This window comes from Sinohyriopsis cumingii, chromosome 2, assembly GCF_028554795.1.
Source record: "Sinohyriopsis cumingii isolate HCF-2022 chromosome 2, ASM2855479v2, whole genome shotgun sequence".
Taxonomy (NCBI): Eukaryota; Metazoa; Mollusca; class Bivalvia; order Unionida; family Unionidae; genus Sinohyriopsis; species Sinohyriopsis cumingii.
Window position 1 is genome coordinate 33,590,380 of NC_142962.1, and position 21,687 is coordinate 33,612,066.

The 21,687-nt window shown below is 38.3% G+C and overlaps 1 protein-coding gene across 1 annotated transcript in view; it reads right to left on the reverse strand.

Annotated features, from left to right (window-relative positions):
• The window catches only part of LOC149804596 (rab3 GTPase-activating protein non-catalytic subunit-like), a 127,998-nt gene that overhangs the window by 64,006 nt on the left and 42,305 nt on the right, over positions 1-21,687 (reverse strand). Inside the window, exons 15-19 of the mRNA XM_089942055.1 lie at positions 18,590-18,672; positions 17,572-17,636; positions 15,516-15,606; positions 12,025-12,167; positions 2,308-2,563 (exon numbers count right to left, since the gene is read on the reverse strand). Coding sequence (XP_089798181.1) covers positions 2,308-2,563; positions 12,025-12,167; positions 15,516-15,606; positions 17,572-17,636; positions 18,590-18,672 — 638 coding nt within the window. The remainder of the gene's footprint in view (positions 1-2,307; positions 2,564-12,024; positions 12,168-15,515; positions 15,607-17,571; positions 17,637-18,589; positions 18,673-21,687) is intronic.

Consider the following 21,687-nt stretch of genomic DNA (forward strand, 5'->3'; position numbering starts at 1 on the left):
GTCTAAAGTGCTCACTGTTACGGATCACTGCCATCTCACCTCTATCCGCATGGGTTCGAGTCTTGGGCTCAGCCAATGTGGGTACATGAGAAAGCTTGCCAGTAGCTTATCATGGGTCGATGGTTCTTTTCTGGGTTTTTCTGGGTTCTTCCTCCACCATTGATACTGGCCGCCATCTATAGCCTATCTTGTGCTGAAATATGGCGTTAAACCCTACAACAACAACATTTTGCTCTCGATAAACTAAAAATCTCTCAAACTGAAAATAAATTGTTTCTAATTTTGGGTGGTTTCACTGTAAAAATAAATTGTCTACAACATTTTTATAAAGGATAATTATAAAAAATATTACAAGAGCTCTGTCAAAGCAGCGTATGAATAGATTAAGAAATTTAAGCTAACATATCGACTTGCTTGTATGCACAAATGAAACAACACAGATCATGATCTGCAATCACATGATGTGTCATCAAAAATGGGTCTGTGTTGTTTGTTCTACTGATTACTCGTGCATAGACCCTACTCCTGCATAGAGCCAAGTACGTCAGTGCATTAAGTGATGGCAGATTTGTGTCTGTGATGCATCGGGACTTTCACTTATAAGTGACCATATATGTTAAGACCTGTAAGCATTAAAGTCGAGATTCAAAATGTGTTGATGAAATATGACTGCCTCATCAAAGCACATGACAAATTACCAAAATACATAACACAATCAAGATTTGACAGATATATGGACATATGAATGGAGACAGATATATGGATGGATGAATGGATGGATATGAAAACTAGAGTAATATTATATGCACACTTTCATGAAGGGGGGGGTATATTAAAGAATGCTTAGTTTTAATTATCAATTAATAATTTATTAACATGTATCTGGTCAGCACATTATGAGTTGGATTCATTTACAGTAATCCTAAATATTGGCAATATGAGCAAATGACTCCTATCTACTGTACCAGAGGGAGTTGAAAGTTCAAAACAAGAAGAAATTCAGGTCCAACAATTTTGTACAGGATTCTTGTTGTGCTAACTAGGTTTTACTTTCAAATAATTCCTGCCCTTGCTGACATGAACTTACCACACTTTCACTTTGCATTGCATTTGGTATCATTGGTTGCAACATGCACTTTGCATTGCGTTCAGTATCATTGGTCACAACATGCACTTTGCAATGCATTCAGTATCATTGGTCACAACAAGCACATCTGCATCAGATCAATATTTCTTTGATACAAAGTGAGTGTGTTTGTGATTTAGGTTTTTTAATGTAGCTTTAAAAAACTTTCAGTCATATTGCTAAGATGTCTGCAGTGTGACAGTTTATAGTGATATCTAGCACTGGGGCATCATGCTGCAGACATGTAGCATCATGTCCCACCCAGTCACATTATCCTGACACCAGGCTGACCAGTCCTAACACTAACCTCTTAATGCTGAGTGCCCACTGAGGCAGCTGTCAGTACCATTTTTTAAAGTCTTTGGTATGACTCAGCTGGGGTTCAAACCATTGACCACCCGCATCCGAGGCGGACACTCTAACTGTTAGGCCACCAGAGCGGTTTTTATACAAAGTGACAACAAGGGCTCAAACTTTGATCTCAAATAATTTCTCAGACCTTATACAAAGGGAGAAGTGAAAGACCTTGTGGATGAATTAAACCGTAAATACAGCTGTCTTTCGTAACTGTATATCAACACAGTCTTTACTGTCGTAAAAAAAAAGAAATATATCTGATTCACAACAGAGTGCTCCACCCATGTTTTGATATTAAATATGTCGATCTTTACATTTAATTTTATACTGTCTTGTGAAAATGAATCTTTTTTAAAATGGTCTGTTCATGACAATGGTGAAAAACTGATATGATTAATGCAATATCTACATAAATCATTTTAAGAAATTTTACAGACAATAACATGATCTTTGCAAAATAATAGAAATTTATTTATTTTCAATCAACAGTTTCTTACATGCATGATTCCAGTAACTTTTTACACTGTTGACTCTTGGCAAGAAATAAGCAGTTCTCTGCGGAATACCAATGGATCTTTGACTGATGAGATATTGAACGGAGTAAGAAGTGGTACAACTCATGTCATATTTGCTGGGGTGTGTGTGTGTGTGTGTGTGTCTCAAAATGCATTGAAAAGAACTTGTTAGCTACTAAATTGATTATAATCACTTTCTTACCTGCATTTTACCTTTGGAGAATGATCAGTGGCAGCTGCTTGATCTATCTTAATTTTGATTTATGCTGTGATAAAACTAGGCTTTGATCTAAAAGGGTAAATCTTTACCTAAATAGGATCTTTTGTCTTCAGGAAGATCTTTGACTAGAGATATTGCACCTGAGCCTTGCAGACTTGGTTCATGTTCCTGTACATGGACTGTACATTCTATACAGCTCAGGAAAGAAGATATGTATGCCATGGTCTCATCCTGAAATCGAAGTTTTGTCTCGGGCTTGTTTTGTCTCACTCTATCACAGCTTTGCAACTGAGATAAAATGTGCCTGGCTTCGCTCTCACTGAGACCAACTGTTTCAGACAGAACCTGTAACATATAAAGTTTAAGATGAATTAACAGAAAAGGATAGAAGAAACACAAGCAAAGAAACATGAAAACTTTAACACCAAAAGGCAAAGATAGAGAGATTTGCAGACAGGAAGTAGTCCTATAATGTAAGACATGGACCCTGATATTTATGTTTTAGGGGCTGAGGTCTTACTGCCAAAATAACGGTTCCGTGTAGCTTGTTCTGATGGAGACTAACATCATAAAGAGAAGTAAAATATTCAGGAATATCTCACCCACTTGGAAGCCCATATTGACACTTTTTCTATCAATTCAAGTAACAAAGTTTTAATCAGACTTTACTTACTCTGATGTCTTTCTTCTAATAAATTGAAAATCTCACACAAGCTAATGGACCTGTTTTCACACTTTGTTGACCTACATTTCAGTGGCTTCAAATGCCGAAATCAGATTAAGCTGAAGTATGAAAGTGTTTCGATAGCTTCGTTTAGTTAAGATAGTTATTATCCTTTTATTCCAAGAATACTTAACTGATCAATTACACCTGGAAATAACCTCTCCAATCTCTCAAATCCAGCCCTTCCAAAAAGACAAAACAAACTGTGTCTTTCCCATCAATATAATATATACACAAGGAAGAAAACCTTTCCAAATTACCTCTCATTTCTACGTGTATACTGGTTGTTTACCAGTTTTCAAGCTTCAGCAAAACATTAATCAGGATTAATAGTAATACCATCATAATAGTGATGTTATCATTATTCTTGAAAAAAATTACCATCTGTCAAATACATACAAGGCATCAAGGTATGAGTGGTTTCATCATATTTTCCAGCATCAACCAGGAGAAAGATGCATTCTGATGCCCTGTGACTTTTCTATGTGCATTTTAATTAGCACTTGATAACACTGCCATGTTTTGCATCGCTGCCTCTCTCAATGTATCAGTTGAGGAAGGAGAGTGGCTGCACACTTTCTGATGGCCTGCAGCCAGTAACTCGTTTTCAGTTATGAAACCCCATTGCATCATTAGGACCATCAAGATAATATAGATCATTCAAAAGAGCACACAACTCCATCACCCTGAATCCCAAAGCTAGGACTATCAAACAACATCTTGAGCTCTCCTGTCTCTGATCCAGTGGCTTGGATCATGGATGCTCTAGCAGGATGTTGGGATGATTTCTGGGCTATGCATTTCCTCTAACTGTTCTGATCCTGAGAATGATTTTAAAAATAAGGGGTCAGACCGGCAAAGTGTTTCTGATAGCTCCCCACAGATGGGACAAGCTCTGGGTTAATAAAGTACTCGACTTAGAGACAGACGTCCCTAGGAAGATCTACACAAGGCCCAACCTGTTCAAACAACCCCTGATGCAGGTTCTTTCATCCCTGCCCATACAGTTTACTTCATCATGCCTGGTTGGAAGACGCCGTGTGGAAAAACTTTATGCCTTCATGAAGCCACATGGATAGGGATATGGAAATATGTGTTAGAGACTGTTCACAAACTCATCCCTTGTGATGGAAGGAAATACTGACTGTGATGTTTCCACTTCGAACTCCAGTCTGGTTATGCATTTGTTTAGCTGGCTGAGGTCTATCACCAGTCCAAATTTGCTGTTTGCTTTGGAACCAGAAAAAGCCATAAATAAAATCCTGCATGGTGTGATTTGTGAACTTTTTCTTCTATCTGCTTGGAGAGTAAAGAATGGTTCTTCTTCAGTAAAATTCCTCACTTCCCTGAATTGGATGGAATCTCTGCTAAGAATGGGGAACATGAAAGATGATGTGTTATGTGGTTAGTGGAACTACCCAATTCATTTGAAGTTAGGCAAATCAAGGAGTTGCCTGCTGAAGAACAAAAATTATCACACACTACTGACTTGAATTAGAATGTTTATATTAACATTTATTAAAGATTAATGGCAAGTTCATGAACAATGGCAACATTTCTTTGAAGCTGGATTTTATTCCAAATAAAAATGAAAAATATTCTTTTTGATTATTTTGATACAAAGAATAGTGTTCAAGAACGATTTACTTTTAAGGCAAAATGGTAAAACGCAGATGTGATTCAATAAAAATAAGCCATCAAGGAAGTAAGCAAAACTGAATCTCTGAACTCCTGGCTGATGGAATATGGCTTTGTGAAGTGCAGCCAAATGGGTGAGCATTTCATTCTTGGCATATAATGAAAACATAACATCAACATAAGTCATTCTGGGATGAATGACAAAAGTCCACATTGCTTCAACACCTGCATGTAACATTTAGACCAACCAAAATAGATTCAACTCACTAATCTGAACATTCAGGTTAGTTAACTTTATTACTGTTTTCTTAATCTTGTTATTATTAATTGACCATGATTTTCCAATGATTTTAGCCATGAAAAAGACTGACTGAAAGGCAATAAATCCAGTCTCATGTTTAAACTGTCGATTTGTGTTGATAAAGATATTGCATTAACACCTGTACTGGACAGAGGCACTCCCTCAATGAATGATTGATCCCTAGTGCGATGTATATTTTCTTTTTCTTTTGAGATAGGCATATCTCATGATCAAACTGCCTTGGATACAGTTCTTACAATGTCAACATTATGGTTGGCAAGAACAACTCAGTTCCACCAGAGTTCACTCTGAGAATCCAACAGGAAAATTTGAACAACAGTACCATTCAGTCTGGAGAGTGAAAAGCAAATTTTTAGTAAATTGTGTTTCTCCGAGAATACTTACCCGATCACATTAACATTAGGGAAATAAGCCTGCTACCTCTCGAATCCAGCCCTACTAAAAGACGAAAATTCGTCTTTTCGGTCTATCTCATATAGACCAAAGGGCAATAACTCTTGCCCCTTACCTCCCCTTGCCACCGCCAGGTGTCGCTAGTTTTTTAAGCTGAGCGATATATATTATACGAGGATGCTCGCATAGCGGGGTGGTTGGGAGGGTTTTTAAGTAATGTGATCGGGTAAGTATTCTCGGAGAAACACAATTTACTAAAAATTTGCTTTCTCCTTCAAATACGTTCCCCAATCACATTAACGTTAGGAGAATAAGTAATAGGAGGAGGGAATGCTGAGCATCCTACCTCCACTCTGGGTACCTTCTAGGGAATGATTGCTGGATTCCCCATTTGAACGATAACCCGTTCTCCTAATTTCATCAGCAACACAGCCTAGGGTCCCGTTATATGTGACCCCTATATACGGTTAAGAAGATAGTTATTGAAATCTTCTTACCTAAGAAATTTCACTGGCGAATCCAGCGAAGCTGATAGGCTGTGCTGATTGTTTTAAATGGGTCTGGTGGTCATCTGGGCTGCCGACACCGGACCTACCAGATTCAAGGTTTGCCTCTGCGAAGCCAAATCTCTGAGATAAAAACTGGAGAAGGTTGACTCTGCATGCCAGCCAACAGCTTCTATTATATCTCGGATCGAAACATTGTGTTCGTATGCCAGGCTCGCCGAGATTGCTCTAATTACATAAGCCATAATCTTCATGAGGCGACTCTGATCTTGTGAGACCTCAGAGTACGCTGAGCGTATAACCCACTTCAGCCATTAATCAGTCTTTCTGTTGCATTTTAAATAGCGCTTGAGTGCACGAACAGGATCTTGCATCGCTGCTGCTCTTGACTTATCTATGGAAGAGAGCGAGCGAATGATGATTCTTTGATTGCCAATGGATGGTAACCTATTTTTGGCTACAAAACCTGGTTGCATCAGGAGGACCACCGAACCATCTGATCTGAACTGAAGAAAGTTCGGGTCACTGGAAAGGGCATGTAACTCGCTCACCCTGCATGCTGAAGCTAAGGCTATCAAGAAACATGTTTTGTATGATAATAGCTTTAACGAAGTGTGGGATAAAGGTTCAAATTTGTCTGAATTGAGCCATGTTAAAACCCAGGACAGATTCCATTTTGGAAACAGGGTAAGGGATTTTGGTCGATTGAAATCAAAATTGGCTAAAAGATCTAATAGATTTTTGTTATGCCCAATATCACATCTACCATGATGGCAGAATGTGTCTGATATCATGGAGCGGTAGCCTTTGATAGTAATTGGGGCCAACTGTTTCTCCTCAAAAAGCCAGAGAAAAAAGTCGGCCAGTTGAGGGATTGAGACACTCAAACGGACGATGTTATTGATATGGCACCAGTCCCTGGAAACATGCCACTTTCCCTTGTAAGCCTTCAGAGTAGAGGGCCTTCTTGCTCTTGAGATTCTCTCCACAATCGCAGGTTTAAATTTTTTGTCTTGCAAGGCTGCCAGGACAAGAGCCTTAAGCATGAAGAAGAAGACGGTCCAGGCAGGGGTGCAACACCTGTGACCGCGGTTGTTTGAGAAGATCTATCGCTAGATTGAGTAGATCGGTGACCCAGGACTTGTTCCACCTGAGAGGGGCAATCAGAATCATCCGACAGTTCTGACCCCTTAACCTCTGGATTATTTTCGGTACCAAAACTGTGGGATTCCCAAGGCGAATGCCCTCAACCCCTCCCAGCTGATTGACAGAGCATCTACGGCCCAAGCCTCTGGGTCTGGAACCGGAGAGACGAAGGTGGGCAATTTGCGATTCCACCTTGTCGCAAAAAGATCGATCATCGGACGCCCCCAAAGTGTGCAAATCCGAAGAAAGGATGATTGATGGAGTGACCATTCTGTGTGAATGACTTGACCTTTCCTTGATAGAGTGTCGGCCAAGACACTGAGTCTGCCGGGAATGTGTCTGATTTGTACGTTGATGTGGAGGTTGTCGCACCAACATAGAAACTGCCAGATCAGAATGCACAGGTCTGGTGATTTGGTGCCCCCTTGTTTGAGGAGGTAGGTCACTACCACAGTGTTGTCTGACATAATGAGGACAGTTTTTCTTGAGAGCTGATCCTTCCAGAAATGAAAGGCATTGATGACAGCCCTCATTTCTAAAAGGTTGATGTGGAGAGGCCTCTCTCCTGGCTCCCACGTGCCGTTGACTGTAGCGAAGTCCGACAACAGGTGGGCACCCCAACCGTAGGTACTGGCGTTGGTACATACCGTTATCTCCGCTTGGGGCATCTCCAGTGCCACTGATGCAGGAAGGATCGTATCTCAGGTATGATCATTATTGTTTGATTGAGGAGACTTGAAAAGGGGCGCCATTGTGCCAGTAACGTCATTTGTAAGGGACGCATAAAAAGACGGCCAAGTGGGATCAAGTCCGCCGCTGCATTGAATAATCCGAGGAGTTGCAAGAATTCTCTCGCTGAAATCCATGTCATGTTGGAAACGGACTCGACCAGTTCGACAATCCGGATTACACAAGCACGAGGAAGCCGTACCAGATTCAGATCGGTGAGAAACTCCATACCCAGATGGACAAAACGCTGGGATGACGGAGATCGGACTTTTCCCAGTTCACGAGAAAGCCTAGATGATCTAAAAGTGCTAAAAGATCGTTTCTGCCTTTGAGCAGAATAGAACTTACCATATGTTTCTGGAGGATGTCGTCCAAGTACACTGCCATCCCTGTAGATGAAGTCGAGTGGAACAGGGTGACGACGCAATCCATAACCTTGGTAAAAGCCCAAGGGCTGATGTTGAGGCCAATGGGTAGGACCTGGAACTGATAAACCGCGTTGCGGTAAGCGAATCAGAGAAATGTCCGTGACACGGGGTGGATAGGGCCGTGAAAATATGCGCCGGTCATATCTAGACTGACGGCATACTCGTCCCGCCGGATGGAAAGACGGATTGATCTTGCCGTTTCCATCTTGAATTTCGGTGGTAAAATGTATTGGATAAGAAACAACCTGGAATAAAACCCCAGCGACTGCGTTTTGTTTTCTTTTTTTTTCCACAATCTCCACCGCCCGTTTTTCTATGAGCGACCGTATCTCCTGTTGTAGAAAGGTATCCTTCTCCTGATCGGACAGTACGTCCGTGAAGAGGGGAGAGGAGGACAGGGGAGGGGGTTGTATAAATGAAATCCAAAGTCCCTCCGAAAGGACCTGGATCACCCAATCGTTCTGAGGAAAAAAGGTGGTCCAGTGGTCCTGAAATTGCAGGAGGCGGCCGCCCACAGGTAGGCTGTCCGCGGGTGGTGGAGAGGGTATGTCAATTTTTAGAGTTAGGAGGCTTGAAGACAGAGAAACTTTGTTTCTTACCGCCTCTGTATGGTTGCCTCCTAGCTTGATTACACTGTTGTCTCCTGGCATTGGGTTGGGATCTATACTGCACATTTGATCGTAAGGATCCCTTGTCCCTGGTCCGCCAATCATCCCTCCGCTGTGGCAGGGGCTGATTTTTTCTAAACGCCTGTGAGGGTTGGGCAGCGTGTTGGAGAGGCAGTTCCTGAGCTGCCTGCTTCCGAACTTCTTCAATTTTTCCTCCAAAGAGTAAAGGTGACCAAACGGAGTCATCTGTAAAGCCAGAGTATGATGGGGCTTGAGCGACGTGGACCGCAGACATGTGTCACGTCGTATCAGGTCTAAGTTGGCAGAAGCAGTCAACGCATTAGCCATGGAATGGTGAGCTGTCCTGTTAATAACTCTAGCAATCTGGGCCGTTGCTTCCCAAGCGTGGTCATTGTCGGATTTTTCTGCGAGTCGGAAAAATGGCTAATGAAGCCAAGTCTAACATTGAAGACGTAGCGACTACGTTCCGGACTAGCTTTGAAGTGGCAAGGAACACATTTTTGTCCACTTTGTAAAACAGTGGAGCGGACATGTGAACTGCTGCCCTATTTTTGTCCAGGGCTGGAAGATCCGTACTGAAGGCGTCTGAATGAGTTTTGTACCAGCGACACGAGAACATCGCTGGTACTTGGCTTTCTGAAAAGAACGCCTTAGCATTCCCTGGATCACCTATTCATCCTGCCGACTGGGGAAGGAGCCGGAAGGATGGTGTCTCTTCCTACCCGTCAAGATGTACAGACGTCTTAACTTTGTAGTCTTGAGTGGCGGTAGAAGGTGGAGGACATTCTGAAGTTGCCAACACCCTATAAATTTCTTCCACTGCCGCCTTGAAGCCAAACTCTGTCCGTTCCATGGTTGGATCTGTGTACGGCTGATTTGCAGGAGTTTCGCCACCCTCACAGTGTGCCGAGTCGTACTCTATAATAGCTTGCATTTCTGGATAGAGCATACCAGGTGGCATAGATGACGCAATTCCGTCATCCTTAACACTGTCACTAGCTCTCCCTTGTGGATAAGCCGTGAACATATGGACAGCCGGCCCTGCCGGCTGGTTTGTCCGGCTTGTGGTTGGTCTGAATGTTGGCGACGGTCCTGCTATCACAGGTACCGGCTGCTCCAATGGCCTGGCTGGACGGACAGATTTCTCACTAAAATCTCTGCCATAGTATTAGTATGTTGCCAGTGGTACAGCTTGATGGAAGGATTTATCACTAAAATCCCCGTAAGTCATATTTGGTCGGACCGTTTTAGCAATAGGTCCCCATGCTGGGACAGCTGGATGGCTGGTGATGTAGAGGTTGTATAAAGAAATGGATCTGATGGATCCGGTAAAAACCCCATGCGTCCTGACTTACAGGCCCGAAGGCTATGCTCGGACATGCGGGGGGACTTACGCCCACTGGGCAGCCTAAAATTGGGGGAACATTCCCCCAAAGAGTCAGAAAAGGCTGTGGAAGTGAGCGAGGGAAATAAGGGTAATAATTGGCCTGATGTCAATAGCTGCGTCGTCGTTTCCTGGACCAAACGACGCATCTGTTCAAAGTTGGACTGTTGTACCCTGTCAACTTTATTTTCCTCCATTGCCGCTGATGTTACTTGCAAACGACGAACTTTAGGTGGAGGGGGGGACCCCAACGTCCCCCACAAGGCTCGCAATGGAGGCTGTCTTTGGATGTATACCGAGGACATCAATGCTATCTTTCTTCGACTTATTCCGTCTATCCCTCCCTTTTGCTGCCTTCTGGACTACATCAGCCCACGTTTGCTCTGTCCAAGTATTACACACGCTGCATGGTATAGATGATGTACACTGGGTACATACAATACAAGAGTCATGGTTGTCTTCTTTTGCTTTGAACTTTTTGCATTTCATGCATTTGGTTGACATTTCTACTGAAACGACACAAGAAAAGAAAACAAAGCACAAATTATCAATTCAGCATGTTATTAATTCGCTAATACCACAACCGTTACTAATGGAGTAAGCGAAATTAGTCAGTGTCGCGTTAATTGACAACACGAGTTCCGTGATAGCGTGTGTAACATGGTCTTCAGTAAACAAAATCTGTAAGGGTGACAAAGTTACTCAATTTTGAAAAAAATTGTTAAAATAATGTATACAACCTGTAGAAGAATGATTGTCCAACACAATAAATCCAAATTTAATTTCGGATGGTCCAATTTAAAGCTAAGATGGCTTGGATTGTTTGGAGGTATAATGTACGTGTTATCAGTACAAGCGAAGCTTAAAAACTAGTAACACCTGGCGGTGGCAAGGGGAGGTAAGGGGCAAGAGTTATTGCCCTTTGGTCTATATGAGATAGACTGAAAAGACAAATTTTCGTCTTTTAGTGGGGCTGGACTCGAGAGGTAGCAGGCTTATTTCCCTAATGTTAATGTGATCGGGGAACGTATTTGAAGGAGAAAGATAAACACAAATGACACTTGCATTACCTTCAAACCACCCAACATCGCTATTAAAAGCATCAAAGACTGCATCTAATTAAGACAATATTCTACCATCCAATGGATTCTAAAGACTTGGTCTAATTTTGGTTTAATTATATTGAGTGAAAGACAATAATAAGTGTGGTTGTAATTATGTGAGTGTTTGCACATATGTGTATGTGTGTGGTAATAATATCTGACAACACTGTCTACAAACTATTGCTGTTAGTAAGTGTACTCAATGCTTTAAAAAAAAAATTGTAAACTTATTATTCAGATTTGAATTTCGAGTTATTTTCTATAGGTCTATAGAAATGAGCTTATTCTCAAATAGACAACATCGCTTTTTCAGGGTATTACTCACCAACCCCACCAACACCCTGGATATTAAACGGACAACATCACTTTTTCAGGGTATTACTCACTGACCCCACCAACACACTGGATATCAAAAGACACTTTTTGAAATTGAAAAATTTCATTTCTGAGAGACAAAAGTGAAAAATGGATAGAAATATAGATAGAGTATAAAACTCCTCAGACTCACTCCCAATGTAAAAAAAGGCACCGAATTAAAACTGGTTTTGAGGTCTCTAACAGAGTGTGCTCCCTAGCATAAACATACATAGTAACTGAAGTATGGGCAGGATTCAGCACCAATCCCTCTATCCAAGGTGATATAACTTTTGTCTGACTCCCACCTATATGGGCAGATGACTTTAAGCTTTTTATTGTTACAAACTCTCAGGAAGGATGGATTTAAGGTCATGATTTTACTCTTAAGGTATCATAAACGGGTATTACTGTATTTGAAGAAGAACCTGTTTATATAACACAAGCTACCTGGCCTGATGCAGGTGCTGATCCCTCCTTGACATTCTTTTCCTTGTTGAATTTTTCCAAAGCTACAAAAGTATGAAGCAGATGCTCCTTCAGTCGACAAAACTGGAGAAATAACCTTCTATCAATCTCCAAGTTACTTCCACCTGAAAGTAGCATTAACACAGAACTATAATGACATGGTTTCCACAGAACAAAGTGTCTTACCTACAAACTATGCTATAAAGTACCATCACTGTATCCAATATGCAAAAGCATTTAAAATAAACCTGAATATTAAATAGGATTAATGTCGACCCAGCCGCTGCAACCATCGCGACACCTATGTCTTGATGCTTGCTATTGCAGGAAACATAAAAACATTGTCGTCTCTCAATAAAATCTGTTCAAGTGAGACATCCAAATTTATTGCCTTAAAAATGAAGTCGGCTTACACTAAAGTATCTTTAATATTAAAACTACCATATATACTCGCATATAAGCCAAATAATCTAGGAAAAATTTAAGACCTGGAAGAAGGGGGGGGGGTCGGCTTATCCACAGGCCAATGTCTAAACTTGACAGTTTTTAGGTCTTTTTGTTGACTACTGTAATAGCTTTAAATTTTGGGACATGAAACAGTCATTTTTTTCCGTGTCCTAAGACATAGGCATGTAAATAAATTAACTTTCGAACCCGACATTTATTAAACTGTTATGAAGTATTATGATTGATTTTGTTATTATTTTGCATGTGCATATTTTCTGATTTCTCCAACACAAAATTAAATAAAGGTAAATACAGACTTAATAATTAGTGGTCCAGCTGAGTTTACATGGAAGACCAGGCTGAACTATAATCTACAGTAATTACACATTGCAAAGCGTGCATAGCATCACTTAAATCCTTATTTATTCACAATTTCGCAGATTTTGCTTTATTCATTGTTTTGACCAAATTGCATTCTTCCAGATAACATTTCAGCTAGTCCTTAATAGCTGTTTCATTTACATTGAATCACGTGCTCATGAGTTACTCATTTTTAACAATATAAGCGATCCTACAAATTGAGGTAATTTTTAAAAAAAGGTACGCACGTTTGATTGTACAAGGCACATAACCAGCATAATTTACATGTTCAGGAAGAGTGGTAATAACAAAAACTAAAATTCTCAGATCAACTAAGATCAACATCAATCAATTTTAGTTTTGTGTTTTGGCTGAACAAAGATCGTAACTTTCCACACAATGGAAAGCTTGATGTTTCGGTGTCTCCTATGTTGATAGTTGTCGAATTTGTCTTTCATTTTGTGACAGCAATACAGGCCAGTTAATCATTAAAACCCTGAAACTGGCTTGTGTCAAGAGGGAATTTTGACCTGCAACTATACCAATATATTGATGCCTTTTATTCCATAATATTAGTATGACTACTGTAATTTTGTAAAATGGGATGTAAGGGATATCTATGAACTTTTCAAAAGCCAAATAGGGGGACTGAATAAAAAAAAAGAGATTGGGACCTAACATTGGGAGGTTTTTCGTGGCATTTTTAAAGTCTTGTTTTCACTAAATATTGATCGATCTTCCTGGTCCAATATGCATGAAATCTGCAAACAGATTCACCATTTCTCCCTGTGATGCGCCCTATTTTCCCCTAGGTTGTGCCCTATTTTCATATTCTGGTCAGCTGTGATCAAACTGCACAACAGCTAAAGATTAGTCTTAAATAAACAAGCAAGAATGCTAGTGTGACTAATTAAGAGTTAATCCTTATGGATGCAACTATGTTGTGAAAACGACTGGCCCTCCGTCATAATTCAAAGAAACCATGTTCTACACTACTGTGTGTTACACAAGCACCAGCAATTGATCGGCAAATAAAGGATTCCCAATTTTGTTGAACTAAAGGTACCAAAATAGCCAGCCTCATGGTACCTTACATGTGACAACTATTTTCTCCTCTTTGTATATCTGACCTTATTCCCTTAATAACTCGTAAAGCATTTAGTATTGTTTATTATGAAACATGTATTCTGAATTAGTTTTTTGATGATAAATTTACTGTGTGTTGTGTATTTTCATTCCTTCTTTTTATTTAACCACGGTAATTAACATTGGTATATATGGTATAAAAATGCCAGGTGTTCACTCGTGTAAGTTTCTTTCATGCGAATGTCGCTATTGCATATGGAGTTACAGCATTCATAGTGATCACTCTTGAGACTGAAATTAATTGTGGACAATTTTTTTTGTTTTTTATTTTTGTATTGTTGTTGAATTTAAAAAATAATTAATTTACGTGAATGATGTTTAAATTTAACATTCTATTTAGTGAAGAAGCGTATTCTTTATAGTAAAGTAATTATTTTGTCACAACAATAATTCACAGGTGATACAACAGAACATGTAGGACTTTTCTTGTTAAGAAGAAATGAAAATCAAAGACAATGTAATAATTGGGAGATCTCTGCAAAAGTTGGAAGATATGAAATCAGGAGATAGGCATGGAGTGACCACAAAAATTGGGAGTTTTTTTCTTTTCTTCCTCCTGTTGTAAAAATTGACAGGTACAGTGTAAGGTCGCTTACATCAAAGCAAACTACAACTCAAAGCATTATTTCTGAAACTTCATTATTGTATTTTGGAAATATCGTTAAAGTTTAGCGCAATGGTGCCCATGATTCAACTCTATGGGACATGCTTAATTCAGCACACAATCAAACCTACAATGTACATGTGGTGGCGCCTTTATATAAATACATACAGGAGCCTAATTGCGAGTGCTGAATCAAACTGTATTGTTGTTTGTTGTATTGTCATACCGGGATTACATTTTAATGAGTTAGGTATTTACCATTTCAAAGCAAAGTAAAAATGTAATTACTGGTACACTGATATAAAATGTCCAATGCAATAATGCATAAACCAAAAATAATTGAGACAAAAGGGAGAGGTAGTGTTATAGCAACTTGCGATTGCTACATTCTTGTCATCGTTCAATCAGATTATACACAAATCTAAATTAGGCAGAAACAATAAGAAAGCAGAAAATTAAATAAATTACTTAAGATAAGTATACATGTAATTTTTGTTAAACATAAGTTTGCCTAAATAAACGCATTTATAACTTACCTCGTGCATCTTGAGATGTCTCGAAGTTGTGGGTCAGCTTATACGCGGGTCATGCAAGTTTTAGTGTTTATACCTGTTCTGTTTGGGGGGTCGGCTTATATGTGAACAGGCTTATACGTGAGTATATATGGTATATTTATCTCAAAAATGGAATCAATGAGTACCCCCATGTTATATAATGGACTGCACTATATTAAGATTTCTTATAGTAAGTTACTACTATATTAGCATCATTAAACTGTCATAAATTCCCATACATTGCAGTGTCATATAAATACCGATACTCAAATATCATAGCTATATTATTACAACTCTAATAACTGTATGGAACAAAAAAAAAGCATAAAAAACAAAGATGACATATGAATAGAAATTCTCACCTAAAGATGATAACTTTGCTATACAAGCCTCCAAAATCCTTCCTTGAACTGCTGGTCCCAAGTACTTGGTGCTGAGAATTCTATCTACCCCCTACAACAAAAAAATTGGGACAACTTAAGAAATGGACCCATGTTACTGTGAAATCACTATTTTTCTAACTGTATCAGTTATTATATATTTCATGGTTGCTGGAAACCAAGAATTTAAAGACCATCTCTCAAAAAGAAATGACCATTCAATGGAAACAACAGAACACCTACCCAAAGATATGACCATTCAATGGAAACAACAGAACACCTTTCCAAAGATATGATCATTCCATGGAAACAACAGAACACTTCCCCAAAATATGACTATTCAGTGGAAACAACAGAACACCTTCCCAAAGGTGGAAACAACAAGACTTTTTCAGAGATATGACCATTCAATGGAAACAACAGAACAACTCCCCAACAATATGACCAATCAATGGAAACAACAGAACACCTTCTATTTAATTGTGTTTTTTTAAAAAATTTGGCTTGTTTGCCTTTTCTACATTTAATTGAGAAATACAGCTGGAATGAGGGGTTGACTGGCATGCCATGTTTTTGTCCAATCAGCATGTACCTTGGATTCGTAATGAACACGACTTTTGGGTTCAAAATCACTCACTCGTATTTCCATTAACACTTTCCTAGCTCCAATAATGTGATATACTTCCTACCTTTCAAAAATAAATTGCCTTCATTACTATGATCAGCCAGTATTTGGCAAATGAATTTGTCATCCAAATATGAACAATGTTGGGAATTGGCCATTTTGGGTCTTCTAGATGGTCTATATTTTAAACACTCACTTGCAAAACTTTCCTGATGCAAGGTTAAAACTGACACAATGCTTATTACAGGGCCCAATATGCCAATCAAATTTAGTTTAACAATCATTCATGTCAAGCCAAAGAAACCAGATGTGTAAACAATTATGAAAAAATACATATCATGACAAGCACTACAATAATTCCACTATTTCTACAAGAACTTTATGGATGAACAAAATTGTATACTTTGCAGAGTACATTTTCATACACGTGACTTCTGGAATTCTTGCGCATCACTGCTTTCCAAGTGTGTGAATTCATACGAATTTTCTGCAAATCACAAATTTATGCATCCTGGGAGCATCTCTGTAACATACTGCTTCTCTGTTACTGGTAAATGATGCAAGTATTATATTTACTTATCAATGGTCTTATATATTTATTCAAGTAAGAGAGCTGCAGAGTGCTGACAAAGACATAAATCACTGAGCCGTATACCATCCAACTGATTCCAATGGAAGTGTTGTCATCACAGAACACAGCAATAATACTTGTACATTATGTTGACAAAGCATGTTTCTTTATTAATATTTCACAAAATCAAAGCACTGATTGACTCAATGCTTTGTATGTATGAAAATGGCAGAGCACTTTACAACATGTCATACTTAGGACTATTACTGAGGAAATGAAGACAGCTATGCTTCTTCAAGTTTTGTGCAAGAAGGTTTCAGCTATCTATCTACAATCAACCAATTATGGTTTCTGTGGTCTATTTTCGATCAATCAGTTAAGCTGGAACAGTTTCATTTTACACACAATATGATGATCATGTTCAGCAGTTCCAACAGGAAAGCCTGGACTTTACCAAATCAGACAAACTGCTTTTTCAACGTTTCTTTTTTTTAATTGGGAAAACAACAGCATTTATATAAAGCAAGAGCAGCTGATATATACAGAGTACAAAAGATTCTGATTTTGCTGCATCGACACTTCAAATACAATCAATAACCAGCAGGCTTCATAAACAAAAATGGCACTCAATATTGCAATACCCAATATCAATGATAAGTATCTGGACAGTTTTGTTGGACTTATTTTCTTTGTCCTTAAGTCTTTGAATATTATGTTTTGCACTGAAAATATATGGTAAGGATGGTAAACAATGCATACCTTGATCATATTGCACTTTAAAGTAAAAGTTTGAAAATAATCAATACCAATAAATAATTTGGTCTGTATGAATATATATATACCTGCTGTGCAATATTAGCTGTTCTGATATTTAACAGCAGGTCCTTCACCTGTGTCTCCAGTGCATCTGAAATCAATCAGAATTTTGTTTTATTCAGCTAGATACTTTACAGGTTTTCAAATGCGAACATGATTTAGAAGATAACTATACAACATAGTATGACAGGTGCTTCCTGACAAAAAAGTTTGAATATTATTATTAAGAAATAATTTTATAATCAACATAAAAACAAGACATTCATTACAAATTTAAGAAAGAGACTCCAAAAACACAAACACATTATGTAAATGTTTCCATTTGAAAATATATTGGCAATCCATTGCAATCTGCTGATGTCGTTAGTAATACACTTAAACAGTATGCAAAACTATCAAATACTTTGTTATCACAGTTTGTAACAAATCAGGAATTTCATCTTGGTCACAGGTTAAGTTTCAAATTTTTTTAAAGTAATTTTTTTTTTTGCTTTACAGTTAACTCCATTAATAACAAAACTGGATGTAACATAAAATGTCAGATGTTACAAAACACACCACAAGGTCCTTTCTGGTGTTTTTTATAATATTTTTGACCTCAAAATTAGGATGCAAAAATACAATTGGGTCCCTAGGGATTCATTTTATCTGGAGTTTATTGTATATTCTACAAATTATTATCTGCAATAAAAAGATGATCATTCTATCACTAAAGCAAGCCTTTTTGTGTACAGTGTGACCCCGCTATAACGCGGTCGGGTTCTATGGCTCAAAAACTACCGTGTTATAGCGGGGTCTAACTGTACCATTATTACTTTTATAAGTGATATCCAACTGTAATAACATAGACCCTGATCTGATCTACTGTCACATAAAACACCAGCAGATGAGAATCTTTTGTTGTACTGATTACTACTAGCAAACTGCATTGACTCAGATCTGCCAGCGCATTATGCAACAGCCGATACAAGTCTATGCAGTTTACAATTGGACCTAATGGATAAGCAAATATATACAGTATACCTATTTTGATGACTAATGTACCTGATTCTTTCTTATTTTCTCTAAGGGTAAGCTTGAGTTTCTTCAGCAAATGTATGTCTCTCACTCTCTTGCTGTTTTTGTCACTGCATTAAAAATAAACAAAATCTTTGTGGATAGTCATTAGCCATTAAATCTGTGATACAGACTATTAAGTGATATACTGTCAATGACTTTCATAAATTTCATAAGTAATGAACATGAAGTAAGATTTTATCCATCATACAACTTTCAAAGACCTTACTGACTAAGTGGCATTCCTACGAATAATTGTCTAAATGGAGCTGATAATTTTATGATGTGATATTATCATGCAAATAAATTTGAAGACTATGTGATAAACATAAGTATTGTTACTGTATGAAAGAAATAAACTGTTTCTCTCTAGAAAAGAACAATGGTCCTTTGTAAGATAAAATATACTCTGCATCAACTCATTTAAACAATGAATCAAGAATTTATTAACAAGCATGTTCAAAATGTTTTCGTAATATAGCATTTAACTATCATGATAGTTTTCCTGTCACAAACATTGAAACAAACTACACTGACATTTTATATAAAGAAAAGATCGTGACTGCAGTCAATAAAAATGATTTGCACTTAGAGTAGAAGCAAGATGGTTATAATGAACAGCCTTTTTACTAAGTATTTTTCTAATATGGCAACTAAAAAAAGAAAGAGAAGAATTTATTTAATTTTTAAACATGAGCAGTAATAATGATACTAAAAACAATACTTTAATATAAAAAAAGCAAATTTTTCAGCAAATTATTTTTCATCTTATCCAGTCATATTAATGTTACAAAGATAAACTTGATACCTCCCGAATCCAGCCCTCTAAAAAAAGACAAATATCTTCCTTCCCATCTAGATCATATAGATTATGGACAGTAACTCTTGTCCATTACCTCCCCTTTCTGCAACCAGGTGTCACTAGTTTTAAGCCAAGCAAAGTATCAGCAAGGATGATCATACTGCATGGAAGTTGGGAGGGTTTAAAGAAATGTGATCAGGCAAGTATTTTTCTGAGAAACAATATATTTACTGAAAAACTGACTTTCTCCTTCAAATACGTTCTCTAATCACATTAACATTAGGAGAATAGGTAATAGCAGGCAGGAATGATGAGTATCCTATCAATACCCATAACATCATAAACCTTTTCTGATAGCTAAGCTTGTCTTCTATCTCAAAATTAATAAGAAATTCTGTACTGGAATTTCATCAAATACTAGGTGCAGGTGAATTGGCAATATAAATTAAGCATTCCTTAACTGGAATTTCTTCAGATACTATGAGTTGGGTAATATAAACTAAGTACTCATAACTGGGAGTTTGCATGATTACTACTTACCCCGATCAATGAACCAAAATATCCATGTACCTATCAAGACAAAAGTGTACAAAACAAGGATCCCAAACAAGCAAATCTGGGTGAAATATAGATTACAGTGACCTATTTCTGGAGTGACAGTATCACAATTACCACAAGCCATTCACACAAAAGTGCTTAACCCAACAAGTAACATTAAGGGTTACATTCTACACTTTCCTGTACTTAATACAAGTGAGTTATAAGTTTAAAATAGTCAATATTAGTGACAAAACAGTTCTGAATATGTGTATGAATGTATAAAGTTCATCAGCCGTATATCTAGGTTCTAAAAACCAGGGTAATATTGTCTTCCCTTGCAAACTTATTTGGTTACCAAAAGTTATTACTGCAAATGTTTCCAAAAATTAGCTAATTATTCTGGCAGTTAACTTTTATCTAAGCCATCACAAGAGTTGTTGTTGTTGTTGTTTTTGACAGACAGAGGTGAGATGGCAGCGATCCGTAACGGACAGCACTTTAGACCACTCGGCCACTCGGGGCCCCACAAGATGGATGTATCCTAAGCCTACACTAGGTATAATATTTATCTATGCTGGTAACTAAACTTCTTTTCACATAAATCATTTTTATTTTCCAGTCTTTGGCATTTGACCTTTTGATGCTCAAATCAGTAAGTCTTTTCCTTACCCTCTGTGCAAACCATCCACAATGCCTCGGTCAGGTCTATGATGTAGAACTAATTTTATTATGTGGAAACCATTTTTATTCTTTCAAAGTGACCTTAACCTTTGACCATTTGACTCCAGTTTCTTTAGGTTTCCCTTATAAAATGTACAAGACAACCACAAAGTTTGAGATCCATAAATAATGGATAACTCAAGTTACTGTGTTGAAACCATTTTTCTTCTTTCAGTCAAGGTGACCTTTACATTTCATCTTTCAAACCTGAAATTGACAGGGTTCTCATGCTAGCACAGGTTAGCTGCTTCAGCGTGTCCTTGGAAAAGGCACTTAACTTCCATTTTCTCAGCATAATGAACCCAATAATGTGTTGAAAGTGCCATTAAAGACCACTAAAAAACCACACAAAAAACCTCAGATCTTCCTTATCGCAAGTGCAAGCCATCCACAAAGATTTTACCCCAAATGAAAGCCATCCACAAAGTTCTTACCCCTGGTGCAAGCCATTCACAAAGTTTTTACCCCAAACGCAAGCCATCCACAAAGCTGCAGATGGTGGAGAACTCAAGTTTTTGTGCTGAAACTATTAATCTTTCAGTTACATTCTTTGACATTTGAGCCCAAAATTGATAAGCATTTACTTTACTCCAAGTGCACCGCTCCGGTGGCCTAGTGGTTAAAGCGTCTGCCTCGGATGTGGGAGGTCGTGGGTTCGATCCCCGGCTGAGTCATACCAAAGACTTACAAAAATGGTAATAACAGCTGCCTCGCTTGGCGCTCAGCATTAAGAGGTTAGTGTTAGGACTGGTCGGCCTGGTGTCAGGATAATGTGACTGGGTGGGACATCATGCTACATGTCTGCGGCATGATGCCCCAGTGCTAGACATCACTATAAATTGCCACATTGCAGACATCATAGCGATATGACTGAAAAATTGTTAAAGCTATCTTAAAAATCAAAATCACATCACATCACACACATACTCCAAGTGCAAGCCACCAACAAGATTTGGTAATGGTAAAAGGTGGAGAACTTGAGTAACTGTGCAGAAACTAAATTTCTTCTTTCAGTCACAGTGAC